Genomic DNA, 27,639 nt, shown 5'->3' with positions numbered 1-27,639 from the left:
TAAAAATGGATATGTAAAAAAATTAAGAGTAAGCAGTCATCCAAAAAAACCTTAATGAGACTTGTAACATTCGAAGTTTAATTTGTATCTGAATGATCGCGATTGCGAATGCGAGCTTATTAGTTGTTTGTGATGTGATGCTTTGATGGCCAAACGCCTGAAAGCCTGAAATGACTTTCATGACGGTAACTACGACTGACTATTTTATATTAGAATTTCCTTTATGTATGTTTTCAAATATACTTATGTTCTGTTATACCATATTTGCTTGAAAATTAACAATTGTCCATATAAGTACCCATTCTTTCAAACAAATTATTGAGCGATTCATTACGATCAGACTTCACTATTACAAAACCTGACTCAGTGATCAAGGTCCATTAATAAATGAATTCACAATCCATACAACATATAGTCACAAGTTTGTATTATGTTCAAGACAAAATGTACTTGTTCTACTATTGATCTTATTAACCAGCTTTATGATAGTTATGATTCTTTAGTTATGATAGTTACGTTTACTATAATAAACCTACACAATAAAAACATGTTAACACAACAATATCTTTTAGAAAGACAGAAAACAATGCCGTACCTATTATAGTTTGACGGTGACACTAAAATAATGTCCTTAAGCATACACCGACAGACAGACAACCCATTCGACTTTGCCATATCTTAATCAAACACGATACCTAGTTGTGTACCTGACTATACGTACCTATAGAACAGTTTATCTTGTCACTAGAACGCTGAAATTCCACTGCGAACCACCTTCACACACAACAAACTTCAGTTTATCACATAACCTTTATACCGTAACAAACACTCAAATACCATACGATAACACCATGAAATTAAACCATAAGGACTATTGAAACACTTCCCGAAAAGCGTTACAAACGCAAGGGTTGAAAAGGACGTGAAAATTTAAAGAAATGGCGTAATTTTCCGCAAAATATTTCTAAAAAAACACTTAAAAACAACAGTTGAACAGGTAGACCGTGACGATGGAGCGGTTATCGCCGTGTTACTGATAACTTGTGTCAGGTCAAACGAGCAAATGGGGCGTCACCAAGGTACGCCTGATAACATTTGATAACGGGCTCTTAACCTTCCGACTGTACTCCAGTTGAAACGGTGTCATCAATGTAGCTTGGTACAAACACTTATGTCGACTGTACCAATGAATGTTTTATGCTGTGACCAAGGATGGGTGAGCATTGTTCATAATCCCTATACTAAGAGTCAAGGTTTGAATCACTCTTGACACAGGACAGGTGAAGACCTGTCATTAGACAAATTAGTGCATATTAATGCCAACTGCTACTTGCATTACATAAAGGTAACACTAACCACCGAAATGTACAACTGCATATTATTGATTCGTTTTCAAATATTGTAATGTTCAACATTCTTACATGAAACTACATCCGTAGGTAGGTACTGTAAAAGAAAATGATAGATTCAAAACTATCATTTTCTTCAAGATTTGCATAGTTATCGCAAAAGGTGAGGCGTGAGTCGTTTATTGGGTGTCAACAGTTACAGCCTTTATAATAGTTGTAAAACACTTCAGCATGTCATATCATTACTTTTATATGAATGTACTTTACAGCTAATGGTTATTGCAGTTTGCACCCACGATGCTTTTGTGTCGAGTTTAGACAATTCTGGACTTTTCTATTTATATTCATTTAGTGTTGTCATAAATCCAATAATAGATATACACTCGGGAAAATAAAAATTAATATACTCAGTGAAATCTTGGGCTTTAGGGGTAATAAAGCCGGGCTTACTGAGAAAATCGACAATTCTCCGACAGTACTCCTAAGGAATTAATATTTGTAGGCGGACATCACACTGGTTTCAGGGCTAACCCCTACAGCTTTCATAGCTGTTGTTAAAATAAACAGGGACTGAATTATCTCCTGAAAAGGATATGCCGAATGTGCAGAGTAACGTCAATTCCAATAATGTCCGATGACTCATGATAATTACGAGATTTTCAGCATATAAACTTGTGTTTTCTTATCAAGTGATAATGATTGATATTTTTAGAAGTTAGGTAACAATTAGCTGCTTGTGACGGATTTCATGCAGTTTTCTATCAGGCCTATTGCCGCTGCAAAAGAATTCTCTAAAGGTCTACTTTCTAATGTAATTAAAGGCTAGACGTTTCAGCTTAGCTAATATTCTGGTAAATATAGTTACCACGTAAGTATATTATTTTAGTGTACCGCTTCGTGTCTAGAACATTAATATCAGTACAAACACAAGATAATATTCCATACTACGTTAGTTTACAGTGCAAATAATCTGCGGCTATAAACGCCTGTCAGCCACGACCGGTCATGTAGACAATAGATAAGAGCCGATATGACACACAGATAGACGGACAAAGGAAACTCCTATCAGTTCTGAGGAAAATCAGTTGATAATGTTATTTGTGGCACTCGAGGTACCCTCTGAGTGCCGGCTTAGTGGTCACGTTGAGTCGAGTGGAACAGAAATAGGTGTGAAGATATACACTAAAGGGTTTACGCAGATATATTTTCCATATTTATCATCATTAATAAAGGCAAGCGTTTGAATCCTCGAATAGAGCCAACAAACATCAGAAGGATGGACAAAACCGAAACGCCTGCTCATTTGAGGGTGTTTACCGATCCAAGGATGTTCATTTTGTAAACAGAGAATCCCATCAAAAAGTTTCAGCTATATAATTTTCCAAGCTACGCCAGTGACCAAGTGTTTTGTGAAAAAAAACTTTATACATATCAAAACGCCTTTAACTTTTAGATCAGTGGTTCTTAACCGGTGGTCCGCGGACCACTGGTGGTCCCTGGAGGCATTCCAAGTGTTCCGCGAAGCTTTGCTTCGCGACGTTGCTATACGTTATTTAACTTTATTTTTATCGACTTATCTATGCGCGTGCGGGTTTTCGCAAAATTTTACGTAATTTTGGTTTTGAGTCTTAAAAAATAATAAAAATTTCGCGCTCGCTTCGCTCGCCTAATCAGAAACTATGTGCCCTTATTTTTGCATTTGTCAACAAACAAAAAGTTAGTACGTTTGGGCTAAATTTTTACGTAATATTCGGTTAAGTCCGATAAAAATTTCGCGCTCGCTTCGCTCGCGCATTTGAAAACTACGTAGGCATATGTTTATCTTTCTTTGCATTTGCTTACCTACAACTGCCGACATGCGTTTAGCTTTATGTAGTACTGAACCAAAAATTCAGAAATTAGTAAAGAGAATGCAGTCACAAAAATCTCATTAAATTAAAATCTATAACTATAAAGTATGATTGTATTCTTTTTCAAAGAACTCTCAATTTAGGTAAACCGATGGGGTGGTCCCCGGCAAGACAAACTTTAGTTAAAGTGGTCCCTCATGTCAAAAAGGTTAAGAACCACTGTTTTAGATTCTTAAAAATTGACATAAGAATCACATCCTGAACCCGTGAATTCATCCGTATCCTGAACAAATTGTCGGAACTGATAAGGAAATCATAAAGTTCGTCTTCAGGTTTCATCTTGCAAAACAATATGAGTAACGTAGACCCAAACATTTAGATTCAGAACATCGACAAGGATAAACAGACAGCCCTTCCTCAAGTACAAAATCCAAGCCAGTATCGAGACGGAGTTATAGGCACATAGTGTATATTTGGAGTTGTCATCCACGTCGTGCTGGCAGTTGGCAGGCACCTGGCTCTGACGTCACGAGCTAATTCCGGCGAGACGAGGTCGTGACCCGACGCCCTGCGCGCACGCACACACGTACAAGCACTGCTACCCGAAAATACTATGTGTAGCGTGTTTTGTGTCGTTTGAATTATTGCGTGGGGTGGGTTATGGATTATGTTATGGGCGTGTATTAAATACATATATTTGTAGATTTAATGTTTCAAGTGAACTTTCCTGAAAATTAGAACTGAAGATGTCAAGAATCAATTTCTTGTATCTGCTGTTATAACAAGCTAATTCCAACAAAATTGTGTTGCTTACTGAGTGCTCTATATTCTCATTTCCTCACATTAGGATCATATCAGCTTTTGTTTACCTATCCCTTCCAAAGCTGGACATAATCGTTTCTTAAAGAGTAACAACAATTCCAGTTTTGCATTCCAGCATTTCAAAATGACTTAACAAAAATGTTTTGTACCCCGCAAAGGTATCAAAGCATTAGTCATATTACAGTGCAGTTGGCAGCGATGCGCCCGCGTCGCTTGGTGTTACGTTCAAAACAGGTGCAGTTATCTCGGAACGTTTTCAGCGCGTTAGAAGTAGGAAGGAGTTTGTGTCTGTTTGTAACTGTTGTAGATAGATGCCTACTGACGAATACCTACTGATGAAAATTTGGTTGTTTAGAAAATGCTACAGATAACTCTGTACCTACAAACTATCAATAGTTTGTTGTTAGTTGCTAAAAATTGTTTAACCAATTTTTGAAGCCATAGTTATAGGTAAAATAAAACACTTTATATCATTCAAATAGTAATTAAGTAATAAAAGGATTGAAAGTAGCAAATAATGTTTTGTTGTCCAATTACATAATGAAAATAGCCTGAATCTTTCATAATTTATACCAAGAATCAGACTTTCATAGCTACTCCTTACAAACGAAATGTAAGATTCTCCTTTCAAGAACCACATCTAATACCCAAACTACTTCATACCTAACATCAATAGTAAATAACATTTTTCAGTAATTGTTCGTAATATCTCATAACATAACCGAACGCTGGCACCGTTCCACGTTAGTTTGGCGATATGCGGCTCTTCCACGAATAGACTCTATGGATGTGACCTGTCCACCTTCGCTCCCATTGGGCTGGCGTCACCTAAACTATAGCTAGGTAGGAAAACATATGTAACCACTAGATTCAGTGTTAAAAAAATTGAAGAGGCAGCTCAATTATGATAATTTGAGTTGTATGCTCGTGGTCACCATTTTTGCGCAAATCGACATTTGTAGCGCTATCTATATTATTACTAGCTTCTGCTCGCAGTTTCACCCGCATCTTGGATGGTGACAAAAATCTATCCTATGGCCTTCTCCAGGGTCTAAGCTACCTCCCCTTTAATTTTCAGCTTAAACGGTTCAGCCATTTTTGAATTATAAAATATATAACTAATACGAATTTTTAACCAGCAGCCTCCAACCGGTCCTTTTCGATGATGCATGACCGCACTTAAGGCTTACATAGAAAGCCTAACCGACTTACATAAATAATTACATACGGTAATGTTCTAGTACACCTATAATCTTAAACACAATACCGTATGTCATAATCAACGGAAATAAAACTAATAATCGAAAGTTAACGTAACCACGAACAATGTGGGCTCATAAAGAGGGAAAAACAATAGTTCACCTGAGCGCATTTGTGTAACCGCCTAAGATCGTAATTAGTCCCAGTACTGTGCTAAATACCGGTGAAAAACCACTCAAATTATGAAAATCCTCGTGGATATCAAATTGGTATGTTACCTTTTTTTCATTTGTTATTTTTGTCTACGGAATCTTTGGTGTCAATTGAAGTTGAGTGTAGAGTAGACTTAGGCCAATATGTAGTATTATTAACTTGTGTAAAATCGTGACTAGTCTAAATATAGGTGTTAGAAGATAAGCAGAGACAATGTTGTACCTACTTGCGGTTAATTTTATAAAATAAGCTCCTTATTAATTCAAGCTGAAAGATACCGAATAAATACTGAAACCTAATGTTTTCTAAAATCCGTAATTTTGCAACAATTATTTAAATATTTGATAATGGTTTAAGAATTTTATAAGTCCGGTAATATTCTAGACTTCAACTGGAAACTCTACTGGAGTACCTTCATCTAAGACTTGCATTAATACATACTGAACTCTTAACCATCAATCTTTTACAGATACTTCTATACCAGCTAGTCTCCCAGCTCCACCATGTTTACTCAAGTTACGAGGACTCTGAGATAGACGAGTCCTTGAACGAGTCGGTATCGGAGTCGAAGCCTTCACACCGACACCGTCACGTGCACCGACACAAGAAGAGTCGTAGCCACATGCATGATCACGACCATGACCATGACCATGACCATGACCACGACCACGAACATCTCAGGACGGGAACGAGCAACGAATACAACGATGATTGCGACTGTGCCTGCAGTAAGTGTGACGCACCTTCCGATTGCTGCACAAGCACTTGCAAAAGCTGCTCATCTTCAACAAACAACCTCAACCCGTATCAAGGCTCCGGTATGGCCGGACAGAGCCAATCAAGCGTAGTGTTCGTGCCCTATCCGTACCCTATGATGTTGCCTGCAGTCGTGAAGAACCATCCGGCCACGCCCGCCACGACGAGCACGCCCGACACCACGCTCGAGGACACCACCACCACGACTACGACTACAACTACAACCACCACCACCACCACTTCCACGACAACGGAAGAACCCTCCAACTTCTACATCAAGTCACAAAGCGATAAACTTGAACTTGAAAATACAAATAAACAGCAGAGTAACAACGACATGCTAGAATCGGTTCTCAAAAGCGTCGTTGATGATTACTCGAACATTATAGTTAAGACGCCAGATAAGCTGCAGAACGGCAACAATAAGTACATGCTGACGTCACTGAGGAGAACCAAGCCCACGTGGATGCCCAAGTTCGGGATCGTGCCCATCTCTGACAACGTGGCCGAGAAGCTGATGTCACAGCTGCGAGGGCGCGCGCCCCTGCGCCAGCCGACCAAGAAGAGAGCCTCCATGTACGCCTTGAACGCACTGAAGAAGTATTAGCTTGTAGACATTTTTATATTCTTTTACTTTTGTACCTGATATATTTTGTCAAGAACATTGAAAGTTAATCATTGTTATGTAAGAATGTTTTTATACGTGTAAACCAATTTACATAAAATACAGTTATTGAAAAAATGGACGTAGTTTTACTATTTATTGAATTACCTCTATATGACTCAAGCGTTTTACATGTTTACGTAACCAAAATAAAACTATAACTTAATTCAATATTGTGTCGAGAAGGTATGGGTAGCTAATAAATACAAATCAATGTTCTTTCTGCGCGTCTTCAATATTGTGAAAGTAGTTTTTAAAGCAAACTAACTCATAAAAATACAATGAATTTGGTAAGTATCAGTAATATTGTTTTTGATGTGTACATGGTGCAAATGAAAACTGTGCTAACTTTAGCTACATTCACATATTTTTTAGATACAGAATATACTGCCCTTATATCTGCTCCTGGAAATAAACATAGCCATGAGGAACTCGCACTACCCGCACTACTACCACAGCCGCGGCATGCAGCACGAGATGCGGCACGACGACTACCAGCACTACGACAGCTACAGCAGCGACGGCCGCGTCATGCGCACGCACCGCAAGAAGTACCACTACCGCAAACCCAACTCCGAAGAGTCCGAATCCATCACCTGGGAGAACCTAAAGAGGGACAGAGAGCGGGACTGCCGCTGCAGCTGCTCACAGTGCAAATCTATACTCAAAGCGTGCTGTAGCGACTTCTGTTCCACGCAATGTGGCACATTCAACAATCTAATAGTCGTACCGTACCCTGTGCCTTTCGTGGTCCTCAACCAATCAGAGACTTCCGCACCAAGAGCCAGAACCCCAGACACGACCGCATCCACGGCCACATCCACGGCCACAACCACGGCCACAACCACGATACAGACGACCACGGCTAAATCAACAACGTCCACTAATATCCCGATGTCGAGAAGAACGGTGGCAGAAACATCTTCAACTCTCTCTTACTTCGAACTATCTAAATTAAAACGCTTCCGCATCATACATGACAAGAAGAATAGAAGGAATATGGATTACGATTTGCATACGCCGAAGTTCGATAAGTTGCCAAAGTACGGCATCGTGCCGATACCTGAGAAGCTAGCCATGAGCCTGATGTCGCAGATGAGAGCTGGTAATAAAGGCCAATTGCAACACAGGATGGACCTAGGTAGGAATGTTTTAGAATATGGGGGCTTGCCGTTTTCATAGTTGGAATATAGCAGAACGAATTTATTATTTATTGAAATACAAGTAAAAAAACCTATAATTTGAGGCAAATATCAATCGGTTCCATGCAGACCACTAATTAGGAGTTTAAAAAAAACTGGACAGTTAAGTAGATAATTTACTACATAATTTTAAATACTCTGACCAGCAATTAAATTGATCAATATCATTAACTTTCGAAACGCTTTGTGTGAATCCATGATAACATTGATCCATATCTTAAAAGTAAAAACCTACTCTATGTCTGAAATGAAACTACCGACTGAAAATCCATTCGCAACACTTTCACTCTCTATATTATTATCTTAATAATATTAATATTTAGTAATTAATCTAGCTAGACGAGTACTACACTTAAGTGTAGACCGTACGTTTAAACCCAAAGTAACCTTCAGTTAAGTTTAACTTACACGAATATATATAATGACTGAAATGTTGTTGTACTTTACTGTAGCTACTTACTGTTTATTCAAACGATAAACACTTTAAAACAGTACGCACTTCACATCACTTTCCAAAAGAATTCATCAATCCTGAAAACACGGTCACACCAGCAACATTTCAATATTTTCTTACACAAACACTGAAAACTAAAAAACTACACAACAAACTCCATTATAATCCGTAATTTTCAGTGTAGTGCGGCGTGGGTAATATCTTTAATTAATAATCCATTTTACTATTGTTTAGACAATAGGGCGCGACACGTTCAGCGTGACTTGACCTTTCAGAAGTCAGCGAGACTGCGCCGGAGTCGCGCGGGGTCACCAACGATTTATTTTTAGAGTTTAAAGTTCAAAATACGACTGTTTGAAGACGCGATGACCGTTCGCGCGAGCTTCCGTACATGATCGCGTTACTTATTGGAAATAGATTAAATGTGCATCTTTTCGCTGTATTCCTAATAAGACTTTTCACAAAATAAAGATTGATTGAAGATTATCGACAGATTTGGACGTTTTAATAAATAATGTTTATTTTTTTTTCCTACTTCCTACAACTGACAAACATTTTGATCCAGCGTTTTTAGAAAGAAAAATACAGTAAATTCATAGAATCTGAAAAAAAAAATTATAGTACGCAAAATTAAGTTTTAATCATTAGATATTACCTAAGTAGGAAGTTGTAACATTAATCAAGATCTCACAACTCATTAAATCTGCGCTTCCCAATTAAGAAATGTACCTACTCTTAATTTTTCTGCGCCTAAAAATATTTAGGTACGTCTCAGCTAAGGGAATTAGCCATTATTGAATTGCGCACGCGCAAAGCCGCTAACGGCGACAGGTCAACGGTGGGCTATTTTCGCGACAACCATCCGGGGCGCCATCGTATTTAAAAGCAATATTGCTTGATCAAATCAAACGAATTGGGTCACTTTCATAAAACTCGCGAAATGAAGTGACACGTTTCAAAATGGTGATGGTGATTCATGGTCGATCCGGTGCAGGAATTCTTATGCCTACGAGTTCAGCGTTTTTCTTTTAAACATTTTATAGGAGAAATGAGAAAGAAATATATAAATAATCTACTTGTTTGCTTTCTCTATTGAGCTGCAGGTTTAATCACCTAAGAAACCCAAGTACAGAATCTCCTCAAATCCTCTTAACGGTCCTTGGAATAGTAACGACTGCTTCTGAGTAGCAATTGGGGACGCATGCTTTACGTACCCCTCCCCTCCTCTCCCCCCAGACATAGGGTGTAACACTTTTAATTTACAGTTTAAAAGAAAGCGATTTCGGCCTGACCAAGGAATTGAACCCGCGCACAGCAGTCGCGCTTGCAGTCACTGCATCCAACGGAGCAATATGTAAACACAATAATAGCGGTGTTTTCTAGGTCTTGCCTTAAAAGGTGACGTGTTTGGACTTCTAAAAAGATAAGTTAATTATTTAATCCAGATAAGTCAGATGGAACTATGTATTTGGATTTTTTAAGGATTGTCAGAACCCAGAAACTGACAAACAATCTTACCAAAGGACATGGAGTAAACCGAGTCCAGGTTGAAAAGTTAAAAAGTCAGACAAGAAGTCGTCCATATACAATACTGATACGCAGATTCATCTTGTTAGGAAGAAATTGGAAAAAGACTAGGCAGTTAAAGAAACGCCTGTCAGCGGTTTAACAGCAATACTCTAGTAGAGCTACTGCTAGCTTGTTATCAATATCGAAACCGTAACGCCTAACAAAAGTGTAATAACAAAATGTTGAAGTTTTGCCACATTCGTTTCCCCGTCAGTCTGGCAATCGGAAACGACTGCTCAAATATGAATTTTAGGCTCCACAGTATAAGTACAAAATAATTTACTTAATAAATAGCTCAACAAGATTACAAAAGTATGTATCTATCACGTACATTTACAAATCTGGATTTCTTGAAGGAAAAGCCAGAAAGGCAGATAAAACAACTTTATTTTTATATTCATTCATAAGTGTTTGTAAAGGACTAAATATTTTATTCTTTTTAAAAGTTACTTCTTAACCACAGAGTACCATAGTGTAAAGAAATTTAATTCCATCTACGCAGCAACGCAGGTTTAGGAACAATATGTGAACTGGTCACAAATACATTAAATAACAAAGTTTTCGTACACGTTTCTATTCATTAGATTTTCTCTTTTTAGCTTTTGTTTTCAGTGACCAAGGGAAAATATTTGCAAAAATAAAAGAAAATGTAAACTTACAAGTAATAATTTTATTACCTATTCATAAGAAGTACACAGCCGTTTTGAATATGAATTATTCATATTAATAATAACATAATCACTTAAAAATATGGCAACTAATTAAATAAATAACTACCAACAATATTTATAACGATTAAAATTACCATTCACATGATTTATCTATACGTTAAAATAATATTATATAATAAAATGCACAAGAGTTACCGTTGAGTCTCATGTAAAGATGAATTCTTTACGTTACTAGCGAAGCCAGTAACAAAAGTATTATCAAGTCAACTAAGCAAACAATTATAATAAAATATTTCTACATAGTCACACAATCATAAATAATAATACTTTTTTAAACCTCAACGGTACCCCTCTAGCTCATTAACTAATAGATTATACTAAACTCCACTCCGTTGACTTAACTTGGCACTTCCAGCCGTTGACGTCACTAAATTAAGCTACTACAAGACGAACGACGAAACATAAAGGACAAGTCAGATCAAATGAGTAGGACAATACATTAAGCTTATACAAAAAATTAAACTAATTTTTCACGTCAAAATCACCAACTGTTACAACGGAACTAGGTCCCGTTTATACTCAAAAGTATTCATTCATTTTGTACTCAAAGTACCATCACAACAACATACGATTAATAATAATATAATAAAATTAAATGCACAATCGAAATACACCTTAAAATCTTAATATGTGCGACAATTAATAAGGCACAAATTGACAATCATTATATCACAATTAAAATTAAATATTCATTATGGCAACCTCCGTGGACGAACGTTGCCGAACAACGAAGAAATGCCGTTTATATTTCGAACGCGAATTAAACTACCAATAGGAAACAGTTATTTGAAATCCCTTAGGAGCTCATTCGACTAGTTGACACATTTAATTTAATACATTTTCTTTTAAATTATTTCTGCTATTGCTTATTTTATAATTTACATAAGAATGGCAATCTGGACTCTATGTCAACGTACTAGAGTACGTATTTCAGCACATATGCAATTTGTCCTAGAAGTCCCGTGGATTCACTTGGTCTGCAGGGTGAGGGTGGTGATGAGTTCTTGGAAGTCGGTGACGTACCATAGAGCACGCTTTTTGACCTCATCACGAACTACATTGCCTCCGAATCCTGTAAATTAAAAATGATATAAATTAGCATGTTAAAACTTCATCACCTTCTATTTCTACTTTCTGGCCAATTTCTACCAATAACATAGAAAGACTGGCATACTTTTATACAACTCTAATAATTTAAGTCACTACAAATGAATTTACAGCCGAATATTGAAACGTCACTCACTTATAAGTGCTCAAACATCATTCTATTAATGTCACACTTACGTCTTTTTAAGTAAAACTTGAGTTATTATTTCGGGGTAAGATTACTAGAAATATTTTTTCGTAGGTAGGTCTTGCTTACCAATAAAGCCATCAGCGGGCGGGCTAGCCTCAGCATCGGTGGCGCCATCTCCAATGATGATCAGTCTCTGGTAGCCATGCTGTTCCTTCAGTCTTCTGACCACCAGACCCTTGCCGCCAGACCTGGACGTAGGCTCGTTCTCATCAAAACCTGCGTATTCACCTGGAACAACGAAAATGGTTCTTTAGAAAAAGTCGGTAAATAAAAAGTGAAGATAGAAAAAAAAACTTAATTCAAGCTACATACGAAGACAATATAGGTAATCTACACTAATATTATAAGGCTTTGGGTTATTTGCTCTTTAAACTATCCTATTTACCGTAGCCATGAATTTATTTTAAGAACTGAAGAGATTGACATCATACAATGAGCACAAGAAAGTTTTCTATTCATTGATAAATAGAACATCAAATAATTACAAAACAATTTATTAATTGTCATTTTAAACAAATAACTTCGATTTATCAATTTGACTAAGCAATAAATTATTGACAAAATAATTTGTAACCTTATGGCTATAGAAATAAGGGCTATTTTAACAGCACACAGTGACTCTGAACTCTGAATTGTCATTGCCAATAGATAGATGTCTCTGACCTTAGGAGTATGAAATAATATTGTGCAAGTATTTCAAGGTAAATATCATAGATATGTACCTGGTTGTAGGGCAAAAATATAATAAATATTGATAGATAAATATCGGTCATCATAGTTGCAAAAACAATTATAAAACATTTTATTTATTTAATAAAAATGTATACTGATTGAAGGACACGAGTTATAAATAAAATGTGGTTGTTATTTGCTTACGATTCAAAACAAAAATACCACGACCCACCCCACAAACAGAATTCCATAATATACGACGTACGCAATAAAATCATATGCCTGCCTATCAGTCCTAACAAAAACACGCGATTTATTTTCGTATCGATCCACTGAAATACGCAAAGTGGACTATCTTCAATACAAAAACATAATGTCATCAGTGCCCCAGATACAAACAAACATGGAACGCAACATTGCGCGAGAGATCGTCAGGAAAGCACGCAGTCTGCGCGTGCGCATACTACCGACAAACGGCAGAAAACATCAGAAAACTCATTTCTATGAACACAAACAATTTTATTATAGCAAAATTATCTTTTATTTCTTACTTCATTCGCGCAAAATATTGTTCGAAATGGAACTTCTTTGTCGATAAGAAACAATTGACGCATGACTCACATTATGTACATTTTTTTACATATTGCGTCTTCGGAATATTTGATAATTATTATGGCTTCATATTTTGGCTATCAAGGGATGATAAACATAATTGGCAATGGAAACTTACATGATATAACAATTTACGAGTTGTTTTCATTGATCCGAAAAATAATTACTTGTTTTATTTCTTTAGTAACCAGATTTGTAATCATCAACCTAGGTAGGTATCAACAGTAACATTTTGGTATGAAATACAACTTTAACAAGTGAATTTCTTCAATAGGGGCTCTGCCATGCAGAAGCATATAAGCATCATATAAGAGTCCTGCCGAGAGGGAGTGTCGAGAATTTTAATATCATTTGGAAAACAATAAATACTCATTATCTAAATAGGATTGTCAGTGACACTGTTGACTCCTGGCTTCAAACCGAGGCTGATGAGTAATTACGTCAGAAAATAATATTGTTTACGATATGCTAATAATAATACTGTCACAAGAACGCCGCGAGGGGTCTAAAGACGTCATGATAATCGAAACTACTGCAATAACAATGATATATTATGTACTTACTGCTATCTTACATGTAACTATGCAAACAATACTGATAACTACTTAAAAATATTTGAAGTAGGTACTTTCTCCTAATTAGGTACTGTTGAATAAAAGAAACCATCCTGAACCAGTTTTCTTGAAACCTCGTGTTAAAGAGGACACACCCATTTCTAGAAGCTGGATAAAAAAACCTCATGATCACTCTATATTCATGGCAAAGTACCATACTTTATAAGCAAGCAAAACAAAACATTCTATAAACTTCAAATGGAAGAAAATCAGCATAAAATAATTTCATTATTTGGATCGGTATCCCCTAAACCCCTTACGATTTCCTACAGATCAAAATGGTCAATAATCACACACATAACCTTCCACAACTTATGTATGTTTAATTATTTCTTATTATCTTTGTAGTAGTGACATTCGCTAGTTTTAGTCAGCGTAGCAACTATAATAAAAAGATAAAATATAGTACCCCCCATCTATCGGAAGGTTAATATCAGATTAGGTTTTGTTTATGCCTTATTTATTAGTAATAAATAGGAAAATTTCCATAAGTTATCAAGTAATTCCATCACACGATTATGATAAGCATACTGCTATCCAATCATAGGTATGCCTATCATATTTGCCAGTTTTACTATTTCACTATCATTGTGTCACGTCATAGATACTGCTTAAAAAGAAATCGAAAAGGCCAGGAAAATATTGTGAAATAAATCTCAACTTCCACAAAGACAAAATATATAAAATTATATCTTTCTGTCCTATGTACGTAAAGATTATAGATATTTACACAATTTTATGAACTGTAGATTCAGAATGTGATTAACTGTAAAACAGTAAACCGCATCTTCCTAAAGTGGCCTTACACCGACCGTGGTCCGAGAAATCAATGCCTTAAAAGGTAACCAACTCTACCGGATTTGCGTGACAAGATTGCAGTATAAGTGCATCAGAAACTCAAAGAGCATTTTTATACTACTGCAGCTGCATTAAAATATTTTATTAAGCAATGCTCAGTAAAAGAACGGTACATTATTCATAAAGTTAATTAATGTCCATTTTACAGCAAATACTTTGTTAAATTATATGTTTGTTATTTTCAAAACCAAAAATAAAGATGAGTTTTAGTATTCAAGTTTAAACTAGCTTTATTCAAAGTATTATAAATGCGAATCTGAAACTCTGTTGTCGCCATATAACTACGCATAGCGGATCGAAAATAGGCAATCTTCCGTTGCAAATCGTTGTCATTACCCATGTGGTCAATTGAGTGATTGAGCCAATTCACCACTGGACATAACGATAGGTCAATTTGAGGCATGCGAAGCTTAAATTATTACAATTGCAAGACGTGGTTCTCGAAAAAGCAAGAAAGATTTTCTTAAGTCCTTAGCAACAGTTGTAATCATATTGATATTAAAATAACCTCTGTACGATAAGTGATTACAGCAAATCGTTCATATTGAATATCATTGCCAAGCCAACGACTATTCATTTCGTATCTCCGGTAAATAAATCTTATCAGACCCCCTATAGAGTGGATCAACTGATGACGCATTTCAGAAAACAACAGGCTTTGTATACAAAAAGTCACCTACACTTTTGCACATTCAAGGCATTCGATTCAGGTCTGTATGAACAACAAACAAGCAACATTTTCTGAATTAAGTTAAGACTTTTACACCTCAAGGATAAGATGCCCTAAATAACGTAATCGCCAATCCTTAAAGCCTTCAAGTTGCGAAGTAAAAGTAAGATCATGTTTACGTTCTCAAAACAATTGTTGAAAACAAGTGGCTTGCCATTATCGCTGCAGTGACCCAGTTCCCTTCAGGGGCACGCCCACTGACCACGTGGTGAAGGAAAACAGATGCAATTCTGCATACAGAATGTTTACTATGATGGAAAAATATTAACGTCAAATACTGTCAAAAATCATCCTCCTGCTCATACACTAATTTTATTGAGGGTCGACACAGCATGTCATCAGTCTACAAGGAACAACATTTGTAGCCATATCGACTTTCACACAATGCATCCATCGTTTTTTTAATCCTTTATCCCCTTAAACAAGTTAAAACCGCATTACACTTTAAGCATGCTAGTAGATCAGTACTCTGAACTCGTAAAACAAGCATGAGTTAGCAACTGATCTATGATACATTACGAGCAAACCTAATCACAGCGCAGCTGCGTGGAACTCTTTATCATTATTCTAGTTCGTTCTGGATAAGAGTCAGGGGTCATATACTTGGTTAAACGAATACAGCTAATAATATATTCTTTACAATGAATGGTGGTGGGATTTCAAGAATACTACTGCTAAAAATAGAGCTCACTAACATAGAAATATTGACAAATAAGACTTTTGACTTCATATATTTTTTTATACAATGAATGAAAATTGAACTAGCAACAATTGCATAATGACCAAATTGCAACCATAAAATATGTAGGTATTAATAATAATATCCACTTCATTCGTGTGCTATCTCCGTTCGATTTAAGTACAATTACATCAGAGTTCAATTCCCAACAAATAGACAAGAGAGTGCGACCTTTACTCATGACTCGTGATACTGGCCATATTGTCTGTGAACCGAGCTCATACTCATATCTAGTTCCGCTACACGTGTTGATAAAGTAAATTGATGAATATAATAGCTACTGAAGAATTTAATTCGATAGCAACCTGTATTAAGCCTGAAAATTGCCGGAAAAATCGTTTTGATATCTTATTTCTATGTATACTCTTATTATTTACATGTATGTGTAGTTTGGGGAAATACGCGAGTATATATTTGTTCTAGATATGTCTAGGTACATAAGACAATCTAGTGAAATGAAATCATGTTTTGAGAACTAATGATAACAACAAGAGTTCTTGACTTCTTTAAGATGACGAAACTTGCGAATGATATTCTTATCGAAATCTTAACTGACGTCAAATGTAGTTTTGAATAGTAAATTAAATAATTTCGATAACTGCTTCACAAAATAAAACATCTTTAACATGTAATAGTAGAAATTTGAAGTGACCCCTCACATGTCATTACGGGAAACGGTCTAACTCTTTCCTTGTACATTGGAGACTTCCGAGACATTTCCTATTTGTAGACTAAAATGTCAATGTAACCCACCATTAAAGTAGAATTTAAGCCTATTAGCGAAGATGTTGGTGGGTGGGATGCCCAGCATCGCGGCCACCGGCTCGATGAGGCTCCGGAACCCGCCGGAAACCAGGTACACTTGCACTCCTCGCTCGTGGAGCTCTTTTACTAGGTCTCTGAAATGTAAGGTGTCAATTAGATCGGTGAAGATAAATTATTGATTTATGTTGTTTGGAACAAAGTAACCCTTAGAATAGCAGAAAAGTTATTTAGAAAATTTTGTCCGCGGTTGTGGACTTGGCTGGGGCACTACCGTGCCTACAGACTCTTAATGAAAATTAAATTGCATGAAGTTAAAGTCCGCTCTTAAAATTGAGTATTTTTTACAGAATACTGGCATCTACTTTACTCAATAAATTAACATATTAACAACTAAGTTTTATCTATAGTTATTAACGTAAAATGATGCCGTTTCAAGTGGTTTCAACTCAAACAAAGGGAACAGACGTTTTCCTAAACACATGCCAATCATAGGCAGGCAAGTACTTCATCGTGTGACCTCTGATTATCTGATTACCCGATATATCGCGATCAACAAAGGCTCGCTTCTTTGTTGGCTGATAAACCAACTTCCAGAAATAGTTTAGATCTCGAAGGCGTATCACTATTGGCTAATTTGTTTAGACACACTTATGGGATTTTTTAATATAGTTTTATTCCAGTCTACAGCAGTTTTGTTTATGCCTGTCATACATTTTATTTATTGTCCTATATTTAACATGAATTTTAATATGCTTGCTTGCATATTGTATAAACAAAAAGTACGTAGGTCAACAACGCATGCAAATTATCACAAAACGTCTGAAGTATTGAGGTCAGGAAATTATTGATAACTCAAAGTTTCGAAGCGGACGGAACTGGTAAATTATAATTATTTTACGGATTGTGAATATTGTATATCAGGGGTTAACAGTTTTGGTGTCATATTTTTACTCTTTTGCGGAAATCTATATTTATAGAACAAACAAACAAGTTATATTTACAACTTAGGACATCTAACGGTAGGTATAGGCCAATAACAAAATAATTATGCTAGACTTTAAAACAAAAACAAAGTCTTAATTGATTATTTTACGTCACAATGTTTCTAAAGGCTAAAAATAACCTGGAAGCCATCTTGGATCACGAGAAAAAAATAACAATAAATGTTGAAAGTAGCTGTTTGTTTAACTTAGCCTTTTAAAAGAAATATTCTTCATTACTGTGTGACTGTAATCAATTGTTATCAGTTGCTAAGCAATTGTTAAAGTATTTGCTAGTAGTTGCTACGACACTTAAAGGGCGATATATCTATCATAATTAACGTATTATCAACTACAATCTTACTTGTACATACTTCGAGATAGTAACTGAATGTGAAGGCACTTATGCCATTGAAGCGTGCCCGAATAAAGAAACGAGGATACAACCAATAAAAGAAGACTTTTAGAGATGGGTATACAAAACAACATTACGATTCTATGGATCAGGGGTAGCCAACGAATGGAACAAGAACTTTGGTTCAGTCGAATACGACAAAAGATTTAGAAGACCCTAGATCTTTCATCTATCAAATGGGAATAGGTTACCCCTGATGCAAATGTGATAAAGTAGCTAAAGAATACTCACGAGACTCCAGGTGTGAGGTGAATGGGGAAGGTGTTTAAGAAGTCTTTGATCTGAGAAGCACTCGGTCTGATGATGTCCAGCCTTTTCTTCAGGGCTTCTTGGAAGGTCATGTTGCCTCCCATGGCTTCGGCAGTCCTGATAATAAAAACAATTGATAAGTTAAATAATAATTTATGTAAATAAAAATAGGAAATTCCTGAAAGTTCCTAAGGGTATTTACGTTGTTTGTACACAAATAAGGTGATAAGGTAATTTACACAAAATTCTGTTATCAACCGGGGAAATTAAGTCAACAAGAAAATAAGCACGAAAAACAACAGCCAAGTTCAATGAACAGAATAATATTATTGACATATTGATTGAATGTAATTCCGAGCATCTTAAGTGAGTAATGCTTGTATTCAAATACCTTCAAAAGAAAATATGCTTGTTTTGTAGATATTAATTATTACGTGATTTAAGGTCACAAATAAGACAAACTATTATCAGATTATAGCAAAGATAGTTGTACGATAAAAGACTTGACAACACAAATATGACTAACTGTCATTTATCAGTTGTTTACAATCGCAAGCATCAGCTGATGATTAGAAAAGTCCGCGTACTTGTAGTAACCACGCCTCAAAAACATACTTCGCAAAATATTTTCGAACTTAATAGGTATCTTCTTTATAGAACATGATGCGTAGTTTCTTTGTAACAAATATAAATAGTATTTTAAACAAATACTTCAAATAATCAAGATATATAGAAGACCATAAACAATGTAAGAGATATAAGCAAGGTTGGCTCTGATTAAACCCGTTCAATGGCGATCAAATTTAATGTCAAGGTACTGATATGCAACAAGTGCTTAAGCCTTTACAAGACGATTGCAATCTAAAACTGCACTAAATCAATGATGAGGAAAACTTATCAACCTTCGAGACTTATTGCGTTATAGATTTGCGAATATTTCAAACACAAAGTGTTCACCAATTCCAGGCATAAGGACTTGGCTTATTTTTACAACATACCTACATTTATTCATGTGAACAAAAAAAAATGGAAAATAATGAAGAAATGAATACTTACAGCCTCTTAACTTCATCTCCTTTTCCGCAGAACTTGGCCAGCTCGTCAATGCCCTCATCCTTGATGACTGTGGAGTCGACGTCGAAGCAGACGCAGTCCGCGGTACGGAACAACTCCTTGATGGACTGCTGCGGCGACATGACGCTGATCGACACCAGCGACAGAGTCTTCAGGGTCGCGTACTGAAGGTTGCTCTTCAAACTGTCGATAGAAACTTCGATAAGTCATTGGAAATTTTACAACTTGATATACAGGTTTATTCAACTTCCGAACCTACTTGGCTGTAAACAGCTTGTTTTGACCGATTAATGCAAATTATATTGGTTAAAATATTCATGTGAGCAAAAAAATCTACTCTAACTGGAATTTATATAATTTATATCGGTAGGTATTACTGTCGCTACGCGGTAACACCCTACTGAGCAACAAAAGTAAATTGCCTAGGGAGACGTAAGGCCAACAATGTTTGGTCAATAATACACAACTAGTTATACACTATATCAATCACCATTGAATGAGATACGCCATCATTGGAACAACTCAAAATAATTGTCAGATATTAATATTCTGCGATTTATATGGAGCTAAATTAATAGAAACTAATTATTTTCGTCACAAGAGAACTCAAAGCGGAGTATTAAATTACCAAAAAAATATTTTGAGCTGTGTCTATTTTTTGCATAATATAACACGATACTGTCACGCTCAGATGATAGAATGAGATGTTACGATAGAATGTTTATCAAAAAGGTGAAGTTCAATATCAAACTTGCGCACGCCGCCTAAAATAGAGGAGCGTGCAAAATATTTGTACTGACTACTGAGTAAATATTTAAATAGTTTCGTGTTAAAAGCATTAGAACGATGTTTACACGTCAAACAATAGGGAATCAGTTAGGGAATTCCTAATTTCTTAATGAATGTAATAAACTGAGTATGCTTTTTAATTAATGTATCGTAGCGAAGCCCAAAAGACATTAATGACTTTAATTATAATCATGCTAGTTAAACAAATGGTAGCTTTTGATGAAATGCATAACTTGGTAATTATTTTAAATTTCTTACCGCTCAAATTGATCACTTTTTCAATTTTAAATTGTTGTTTTTGTTTATTAAAATGAACTGCACAAAATGATATAATATTATGAAGTTCCTATTTTACGTACACTTGCTTTTATAGTACACTGAAAACCACAAAAATAGGGCAGCACCGGATATCATGCAAATTGGCGGTACAGTCAAGCGCAAAATTGTGGTCGGTTGACCTAGTATCGTCTATTATTTTAATTATTAGCCATAAATTATGCAAGTGTTATTTTAATGCAATTTTTGACGCAATAAATAAACTAGAACTGATATTTATTTCAAGATTTCGCGATTTTACTGTTTTATAAAACTAATATTGGATGCAATAAAAGTACCTTTTTTTCACTCACAAAGTATAACCATGTACAGTCACGAGCAATAATATATATACATTGTCACATTTTCTAAAATATCTCAAATTCCACCATTCAAAAAGTATGTGTTCTATATTTTTTTCTAAATTATCTACATGTAATACTGTATCAAAACTGGGTATACATTGGTTTCATAGTAATATAAACGATACAAAATCACTAAAAAGTTTACACTTAAAATGTAATTTTGAATTATCCATGACAATTTCTATAACATATACACATGAAATGCCAGTTGTATACATATTATAGGAATTGTTATGGATACATTAAAATGATATTGAAAGTGTATACCTACTTTTTTCTGTAATAATTACAGTTTTATAAATAAATAAGGGTTGGTTACAACAATAAAACAAAGGTATACAAAATCAGTCTTGTAATTCGTTACCAAACGGAATGATTATTATTAATTAAGCCAATCAAATATAATATTTATTTATTTATTTATTTATTTATTCATCTCCAAGTTACTATGCCTTTACAGACTTAAATCTAATGCGACTTAGTACCTACTTACAATTAATATCTCCTTAACTATATCTTAACTACACAGTAAAAAATAACTACTAATCCTTACATACTACACAGTAAGTGGCCCTTGTGAACTCGCTCAGTGTACAGTTAAATATGTCGATGTGCTCAGCCACCGTGTTGAGAGTGCGCAGCGCGCGGGTGAGCGGTGCGCGCTGCAGCAAGTTGGTGCGCGCGCGCGGCACCACCAGCAGCCGCGGCCTGCGCCGCCGCCCCACGTACTCGTCCGGTACACAAAAACCTATCTCTGTTAGAAGACCCGAATTTTTTATGTCACCTCTCAGAACTCTTAACAGGTAAGTCGCCAAAGCCACTTCACGTCTGACTTCCAATCTGTAGTAACCTACCATACCGAGGCAGAATAAGGTGGGGTACAGTAATGGATATCCCGGATATATCTTATACATTTTCATATACATAAAACGTATATATTTGTTATGTATACGCTCAATCATTTTTTTGTACTTTATTTCACTTGGACTCCAGATGGCCGCATTGTATTCCAGATGACTCTTCACAAGAGCCTCGTACAAAGCCCTTAATAATATCGTCGTATCGTCGTAGTATCATCGTGTCGGTGAAAATGGGCCTTAAATTAACTAAAATCTTGTGTAGCCCCCTTCAGCGTTTATAACATCTTGCAGCCTTTCCTGCATTGACGAAACCATATTGTAACATACATTATTGCCTCTAAAACTATCCCATATCTCATGGACGTGTCTGACCAAAGCTTCTCTGGTTCTCGCTTGGTTGCTGTCCCACTCTTGGACCATCAGCCCCCACAAATTCTCTATAGGGTTGAGGTCAGGGCTTTTAGGTGGCCACGGCAACGAATTCACGAAATTCCGGTTGCGACTGAACCAGGCTTGAGTGAATCGGGAATTATGGACACCTGAATTATCCTGCACAAAATCAATAGGCATCAGTTCAGGAAAAATGGCTCTGCTGAAGTCGTAGTTTAGGTATTCTCGAGCAAATTGTAGTCTCTGTTCCTTATGTCGTGCAGATAATAGTGGTTTTCGCGCCGGAACTCTGTGACGTAGGGCAGCTGTGCGTAGGCGACGTCGAATTGTCGAAGTTGATACGCAATGCGAAGATGAAATGTCCTGAATTCTCACAAATCCGTTACTGACCACACTGTTGACGATCTGCCTGTCCTGCGCCGCGGAAGTTTTTCGTGGACGACCACTACTTTTAAAACTAACAACGTCGCCGTTATCTTCCCACCGCTTGAGCCACAAATACACGGTTTTTCGCTGAAAAAAAAAAGGCATCTAAGTAAATTGTTCTAATGACTGCGCAACGCGTGGCACCCTATACATAGATGTTTAAAACACAACAACAATAAATGCAAACTCACCGTAATTCCCAATTCATTTGCAATGTCTGTTACGGAAAGTCCCTGTTCTTTAAGAACAATAATTTTGTGTTTGTCATATGTAAAAATACGATAAGGCACGTTGTTCATTTTAAATTTATATATTACAATTAATATATCTAGCTCAGCCTCTTTCACACGGAACTCTTTCAAGAGTTATTATGTAAAGGGAAAATTTTATTGAGAGAAATTTGACAAGTCAAGTGACATATGAAAATATTTGAAATATAAAAATAAATACTGTAACAGCCAGTACGATTAGATATTAGAACTCCTTCAACATCGAAGTCACTGGCAAACTGGTTTACTGTAAACATATTATTGAAATTTCCTTGGGTTCATTATTTTGTAACTAAAACTTAATATTTTTTTTAGAAATCTGTTGTTAACGTAAATTTGATAAAAATGTGTAGTTAATTTTGATACAATTTAACGTTTACATATTTTTTGGACACAGTTAGCATACTTATTTTTGCGATTTTATGTCACTACATGAATTTAAATTTTAAGGGCGTTTCCATGTTATTGCTCGTGACTGTACAAAGGCTTTTCTGTTTATTCCTTTAAGTATAAAAAATACAATATCTCATGTTTCTTCTTATACCAAGTACAATGAATTATTTGTCTCGTTATGTAAATATAATAAATAATGTATAGTTAGTTTATGAACTTAGCGATTGTTGACTTGTACGTCGTTAGTATCTCCCGACAATGAGATATGAGGCTCTAGAAAATATATTTCAAGTCACAGTTCAATAGAAAAAGAAACAGTAGTATTAAATTTGAACCATGAATTTGAGCAATTTAACATATTAAAGTTTTGTACAAAAAATAAACAATGAATTAATTATTATATGTAAAAAATATTTTAAACTCATGCGCATGCATAAATCCCGTTTTTTTATAAAATCTACCTGTAGAGGGCCATCTTCGTTGATTCTTCTTTTATAGTAACAAAATTTTAATGAACTGTTGCACAATATCGATTTGTATCGATCGCTATTTACTTATCTTCCGTTAAGGTTAATAGAGTAATAAGACCCACTTGTCGGGATACACCGAGAACACGCCTCCGTCGAGTGTGATATCACTAAATACGGCACATTGACGCGTTTATCGACTTATATCCACAAGCCTGCCCGAGATAAACAGCAACGCGAGCTACAGCACTACCATCTGAGAGCTACGTACTATGAACGACGTCAGAACACTGTCTTCCTTCAAAGACATACGGCCAGACGACCACTCAGCTTCGAAAGTGAACAACGAAACTATACCTATCTCGCTCACCCGCAATAGAAGCGTATGGAATATTTTGTGGAACCACTTGTTTTGCAAATTGCGTCGGGTGCAAAAGCGATAAACTATAAGAGATAAAAATATATTCGCAATTAACTGAAAAAATACAAAGCAAAAGGGGAAATGCAAATACCAGAACGATGACATAAATAAGTTACTTATAATTTTTGAAACACTTTTATGTTGTTTAAATCGACAAATAATACCTATGAATATCCTACAGTTATTTAAAATGGCACGTAATTACAACTGCGAAATAAATAACTGTCGTCATTAGCCATAACATTACCACATAATAACAAATGATAAAAATATTTTGTTAAATGGTTATTAATATGTTATCCTATTATAAATTCTTCCTGCATTAGTAATAATATTTTTACGATATTTAAACACAATATTTTTAAAGAGTTTTATTGGTATGTGTACCCCATATTTCACAATATTTGACAAACGCAGTAGTCATTAAAATTTAAATTATCTAGAACAAACTCATTTCACACGAAAACATACAAACATGAATGTGGTACTTCTAGCTTTGGATTTATAAAGTGGTACTTCGTTGTGACGCGGCGTGGTACTTTTAGTGACGCATCGTGGGTGTGTCTAGTGTTATCGAATACAACTGGTACTCTCGTTACGCAGACTTATTGACATTATGATATAATACCAGACATCATATGGTTACTGACCATGCCACCTTTTAATTTTTATACCATAACATTTATATTCATATTTCAACATGGTTTTGGTACTTATTATAACAGTAATTTTAATGTATCAAACGTAGGTGATAGACGGCACTTTTCGTCTTAGTGTGAGTGCCATTTAGGATAATTTTCGAAATAATTTCACAGAAATAATATAACATAGTTACCTATATGTATTCATTGATATTTCTCAAAAATAGCGAAAAGAATCTCTAGTACATATTCTGGCCTAAATAATTTGGAAAGCAAAACCTAAGAACCCAATTAATTTGGAAAAAACGTTATTTAATGGGGTTTTTTTTAGTTTTTATTTTATTTTTAATGATGACTTTAAAAACAATCAAGGAAATTATAATTCTATTTCCAGGATTTAATAACTTTATTTTTCACCTGATTATTTATTTCAATGTTATTATTGTCAGTTTAATTGCTCATACACGAGGTTATCATATTATTATTATCTTGGTCTCGCACGCCTTCAGCGCGTGACAACGTACAGTTTATTCATTGATAAGTAATATATTGAACTATAGATAATGAGGATGTGTAATTTTAAATCTTATTACATGTGCATCTCATAGGAGATAATATTATGTGCCTACTCATCTGCCTAAGAGAACAATTTATCTGACTGTATATCTATCATCAAACAAGTAACATTAATTCCAGATAGGTATATTGTCTGCCAAAATTCAATGAAAAAAAACACTGTGATTTTTTTACTTTTGGTGCTGACTGTACTGTTCCCGATGAATGTTCAAAAACTAACACCAAATTGACAATAGCACAGAAACGAGTTGTTGTACTGACAATAACAGCAATAATCATTTTTATAGGATCTTCAATTAAACACACACAAACATTTTGTAATAAAAAGTTGTTTTCTTAATAATAATAATCTAAAATATTTAATGGCAATTGTTTTTATAAATTTTGCAGCTGACTTTATAAACCAAAAAAAGATGCATCACAATGAAAAAAGCATGATATTGCAGATTAAGTGTTACACTTATTGCACTGAAAAAAAAACTTCACATCATGACAGTGCTCAAGAAAACAAAATCATGTCAATAAATGGTGATATTTACAAAAAAATACTGAATTTATCCAGTTAAAATTGGTTTTTAAGTCAGCGGCAGTATAAACTGTGACATTATCAGTGTGGGGCAAAGATATTCTAACCAGCGGTTGATGAATAGGCTAAAGTGAAACTCATTTAGCATATATAAAAACTAATAAAAAACCTATTATAATATTTAACTGGGGGAAAAAAGAAAATCAAATCAAAGTTTGAGATAGACTTGTGGCTTTGGAGTCATGAATATGATATGGATAAATACTGTTTTGTTTATAATTAATGAGAGCCATTTTTGTTTCCTTATAGACATGAATAAATTAGCTTTCAAAATAAATGTGCATAAAAAATACCAAGGTAACTTTATTTATTGCATTATCTTTTTCAGTTGTTATTGTAAACAAATTATTTGTTATGATAAAAGGATACCAATGTCATTTTATCAACATGAATGGTGATATTTTTTATAGATAAATTCCTAAAACATTTATTTTATTCCGTCTCTTATAAAACTTGTAGAATCTCTGTATCAGAAGAATTTATGTAGATTTAATCCACTGCTATTGAGATTATCTACCAATACAAATGATATATTTATTGCAAGTCATTGGTACACTTTCTTTATTATTTTAATTTATTATTCTAAGAGTGATCACTAACTCACCTTTAGAGTAAATAACCTGCCTCACTAAGCTTAATAAAGTGTCTACAGTAAAGCACCTGATATTTATTTAAACTGGTTTGGACAAACACCGTCCTATTATTGTCTCGAGCCTTTAATAACATGTTAGAATGACCTTCCTAATGAAGGTTAAAATATTATAATTGCAAGTCATACTTACATCACAGGTAGTGCAGATACTTCCAGAAGTTATTGTCTTGCTAGAGCAACTTTCTTTGCCTTGAAATCCTTGGTTAGGTTGTTTATTTACACTTAATTAGGAACTGATAAAACCCTGGATCAAGGTTATCAAAAAAAGGATTAGAGTCGAATTAGTATATTACTTATAAAATAAAGTCCGACTTGATTTTAAAATAGGTTTTATATGTTTGGGAGGTGGTAAAATAGATATTACCATATTTTTAAGTTAAAAACCTAAAGAAAAATTTAAATTACGTACCAAACCAAAATAGGATTGTTTTGACGTTTTGCACTGTGACACGGTCTATCTGACATGATTGACACTTTCCACGTGAAATCCAGGTAATAAACGTGTTCGATTTATGCCATCTAATTTTAACCATATATATCGATGCCGTTAACAGCTTTGTTTAATCAATAACTATATTAAATAATGATATGACAATATTAAGCATATAAGTATATTTGAATCATTTTATTAATTTATTTGGTCTCGGTATTTTCCTTATGACTTCTTTAAATTG

The 27,639-nt window shown here is 35.1% G+C and overlaps 4 protein-coding genes across 8 annotated transcripts in view; 2 read left to right on the top strand and 2 right to left on the bottom strand.

Moving 5' to 3' along the window:
• LOC110383555 (polyhomeotic-like protein 3) overlaps positions 1 to 1,046 on the bottom strand; it is a 238,038-nt gene extending 236,992 nt beyond the window's left edge. The window contains exon 1 of the mRNA XM_049838337.2: positions 722 to 1,046. The gene's annotated coding sequence lies outside the window, so the exon portion shown is untranslated. The remainder of the gene's footprint in view (positions 1 to 721) is intronic.
• A 4,752-nt stretch (positions 1,047 to 5,798) lies between these two features.
• On the top strand, positions 5,799 to 6,894 carry LOC110383714 (rho GTPase-activating protein gacII). Its single transcript, XM_064036058.1, has one exon. It carries the CDS (start codon positions 6,057 to 6,059, stop codon positions 6,795 to 6,797), a length of 741 nt encoding a protein of 246 aa, XP_063892128.1. The 5' UTR covers positions 5,799 to 6,056; the 3' UTR covers positions 6,798 to 6,894.
• Positions 6,895 to 6,968: 74 nt separating this feature from the next.
• On the top strand, positions 6,969 to 8,995 carry LOC110383669 (uncharacterized). The gene is made up of 3 exons (XM_021344470.3): positions 6,969 to 7,144; positions 7,230 to 7,995; positions 8,745 to 8,995. The coding sequence occupies exons 1-3, from the start codon at positions 7,136 to 7,138 to the stop codon at positions 8,837 to 8,839; spliced, it is 870 nt and encodes a 289-aa protein (XP_021200145.3). The 5' UTR covers positions 6,969 to 7,135; the 3' UTR covers positions 8,840 to 8,995.
• A 1,734-nt stretch (positions 8,996 to 10,729) lies between these two features.
• LOC110383211 (phosphoserine phosphatase) lies at positions 10,730 to 27,445 on the bottom strand. 5 transcript variants are annotated; one of them, XM_021343965.3, is made up of 6 exons: positions 27,375 to 27,445; positions 19,798 to 19,998; positions 18,724 to 18,858; positions 17,086 to 17,231; positions 12,174 to 12,335; positions 10,730 to 11,882 (listed from the first exon to the last, which is right to left on the bottom strand). In XM_021343965.3, exons 1-6 carry the CDS (start codon positions 27,428 to 27,430, stop codon positions 11,779 to 11,781), a joined length of 804 nt encoding a protein of 267 aa, XP_021199640.3. In that variant the 5' UTR covers positions 27,431 to 27,445; the 3' UTR covers positions 10,730 to 11,778. The 5 variants fall into 5 exon arrangements, with proteins under 5 accessions (XP_021199640.3, XP_021199662.1, XP_049694299.1 ...); XM_021343987.3 differs by lacking the exon at positions 27,375 to 27,445 and adding an exon at positions 27,096 to 27,229; XM_049838342.2 differs by lacking the exon at positions 27,375 to 27,445 and adding an exon at positions 26,918 to 26,940.
• Between the last annotated feature and the right edge of the window lie 194 nt (positions 27,446 to 27,639).

Source organism: Helicoverpa armigera, chromosome 8 (genome assembly GCF_030705265.1).
Source record: "Helicoverpa armigera isolate CAAS_96S chromosome 8, ASM3070526v1, whole genome shotgun sequence".
NCBI classification, from domain to species: domain Eukaryota; kingdom Metazoa; phylum Arthropoda; class Insecta; order Lepidoptera; family Noctuidae; genus Helicoverpa; species Helicoverpa armigera.
Note: the sequence above shows the minus strand (reverse complement) of the source record. Positions and strands in the feature narration are given on the sequence as shown.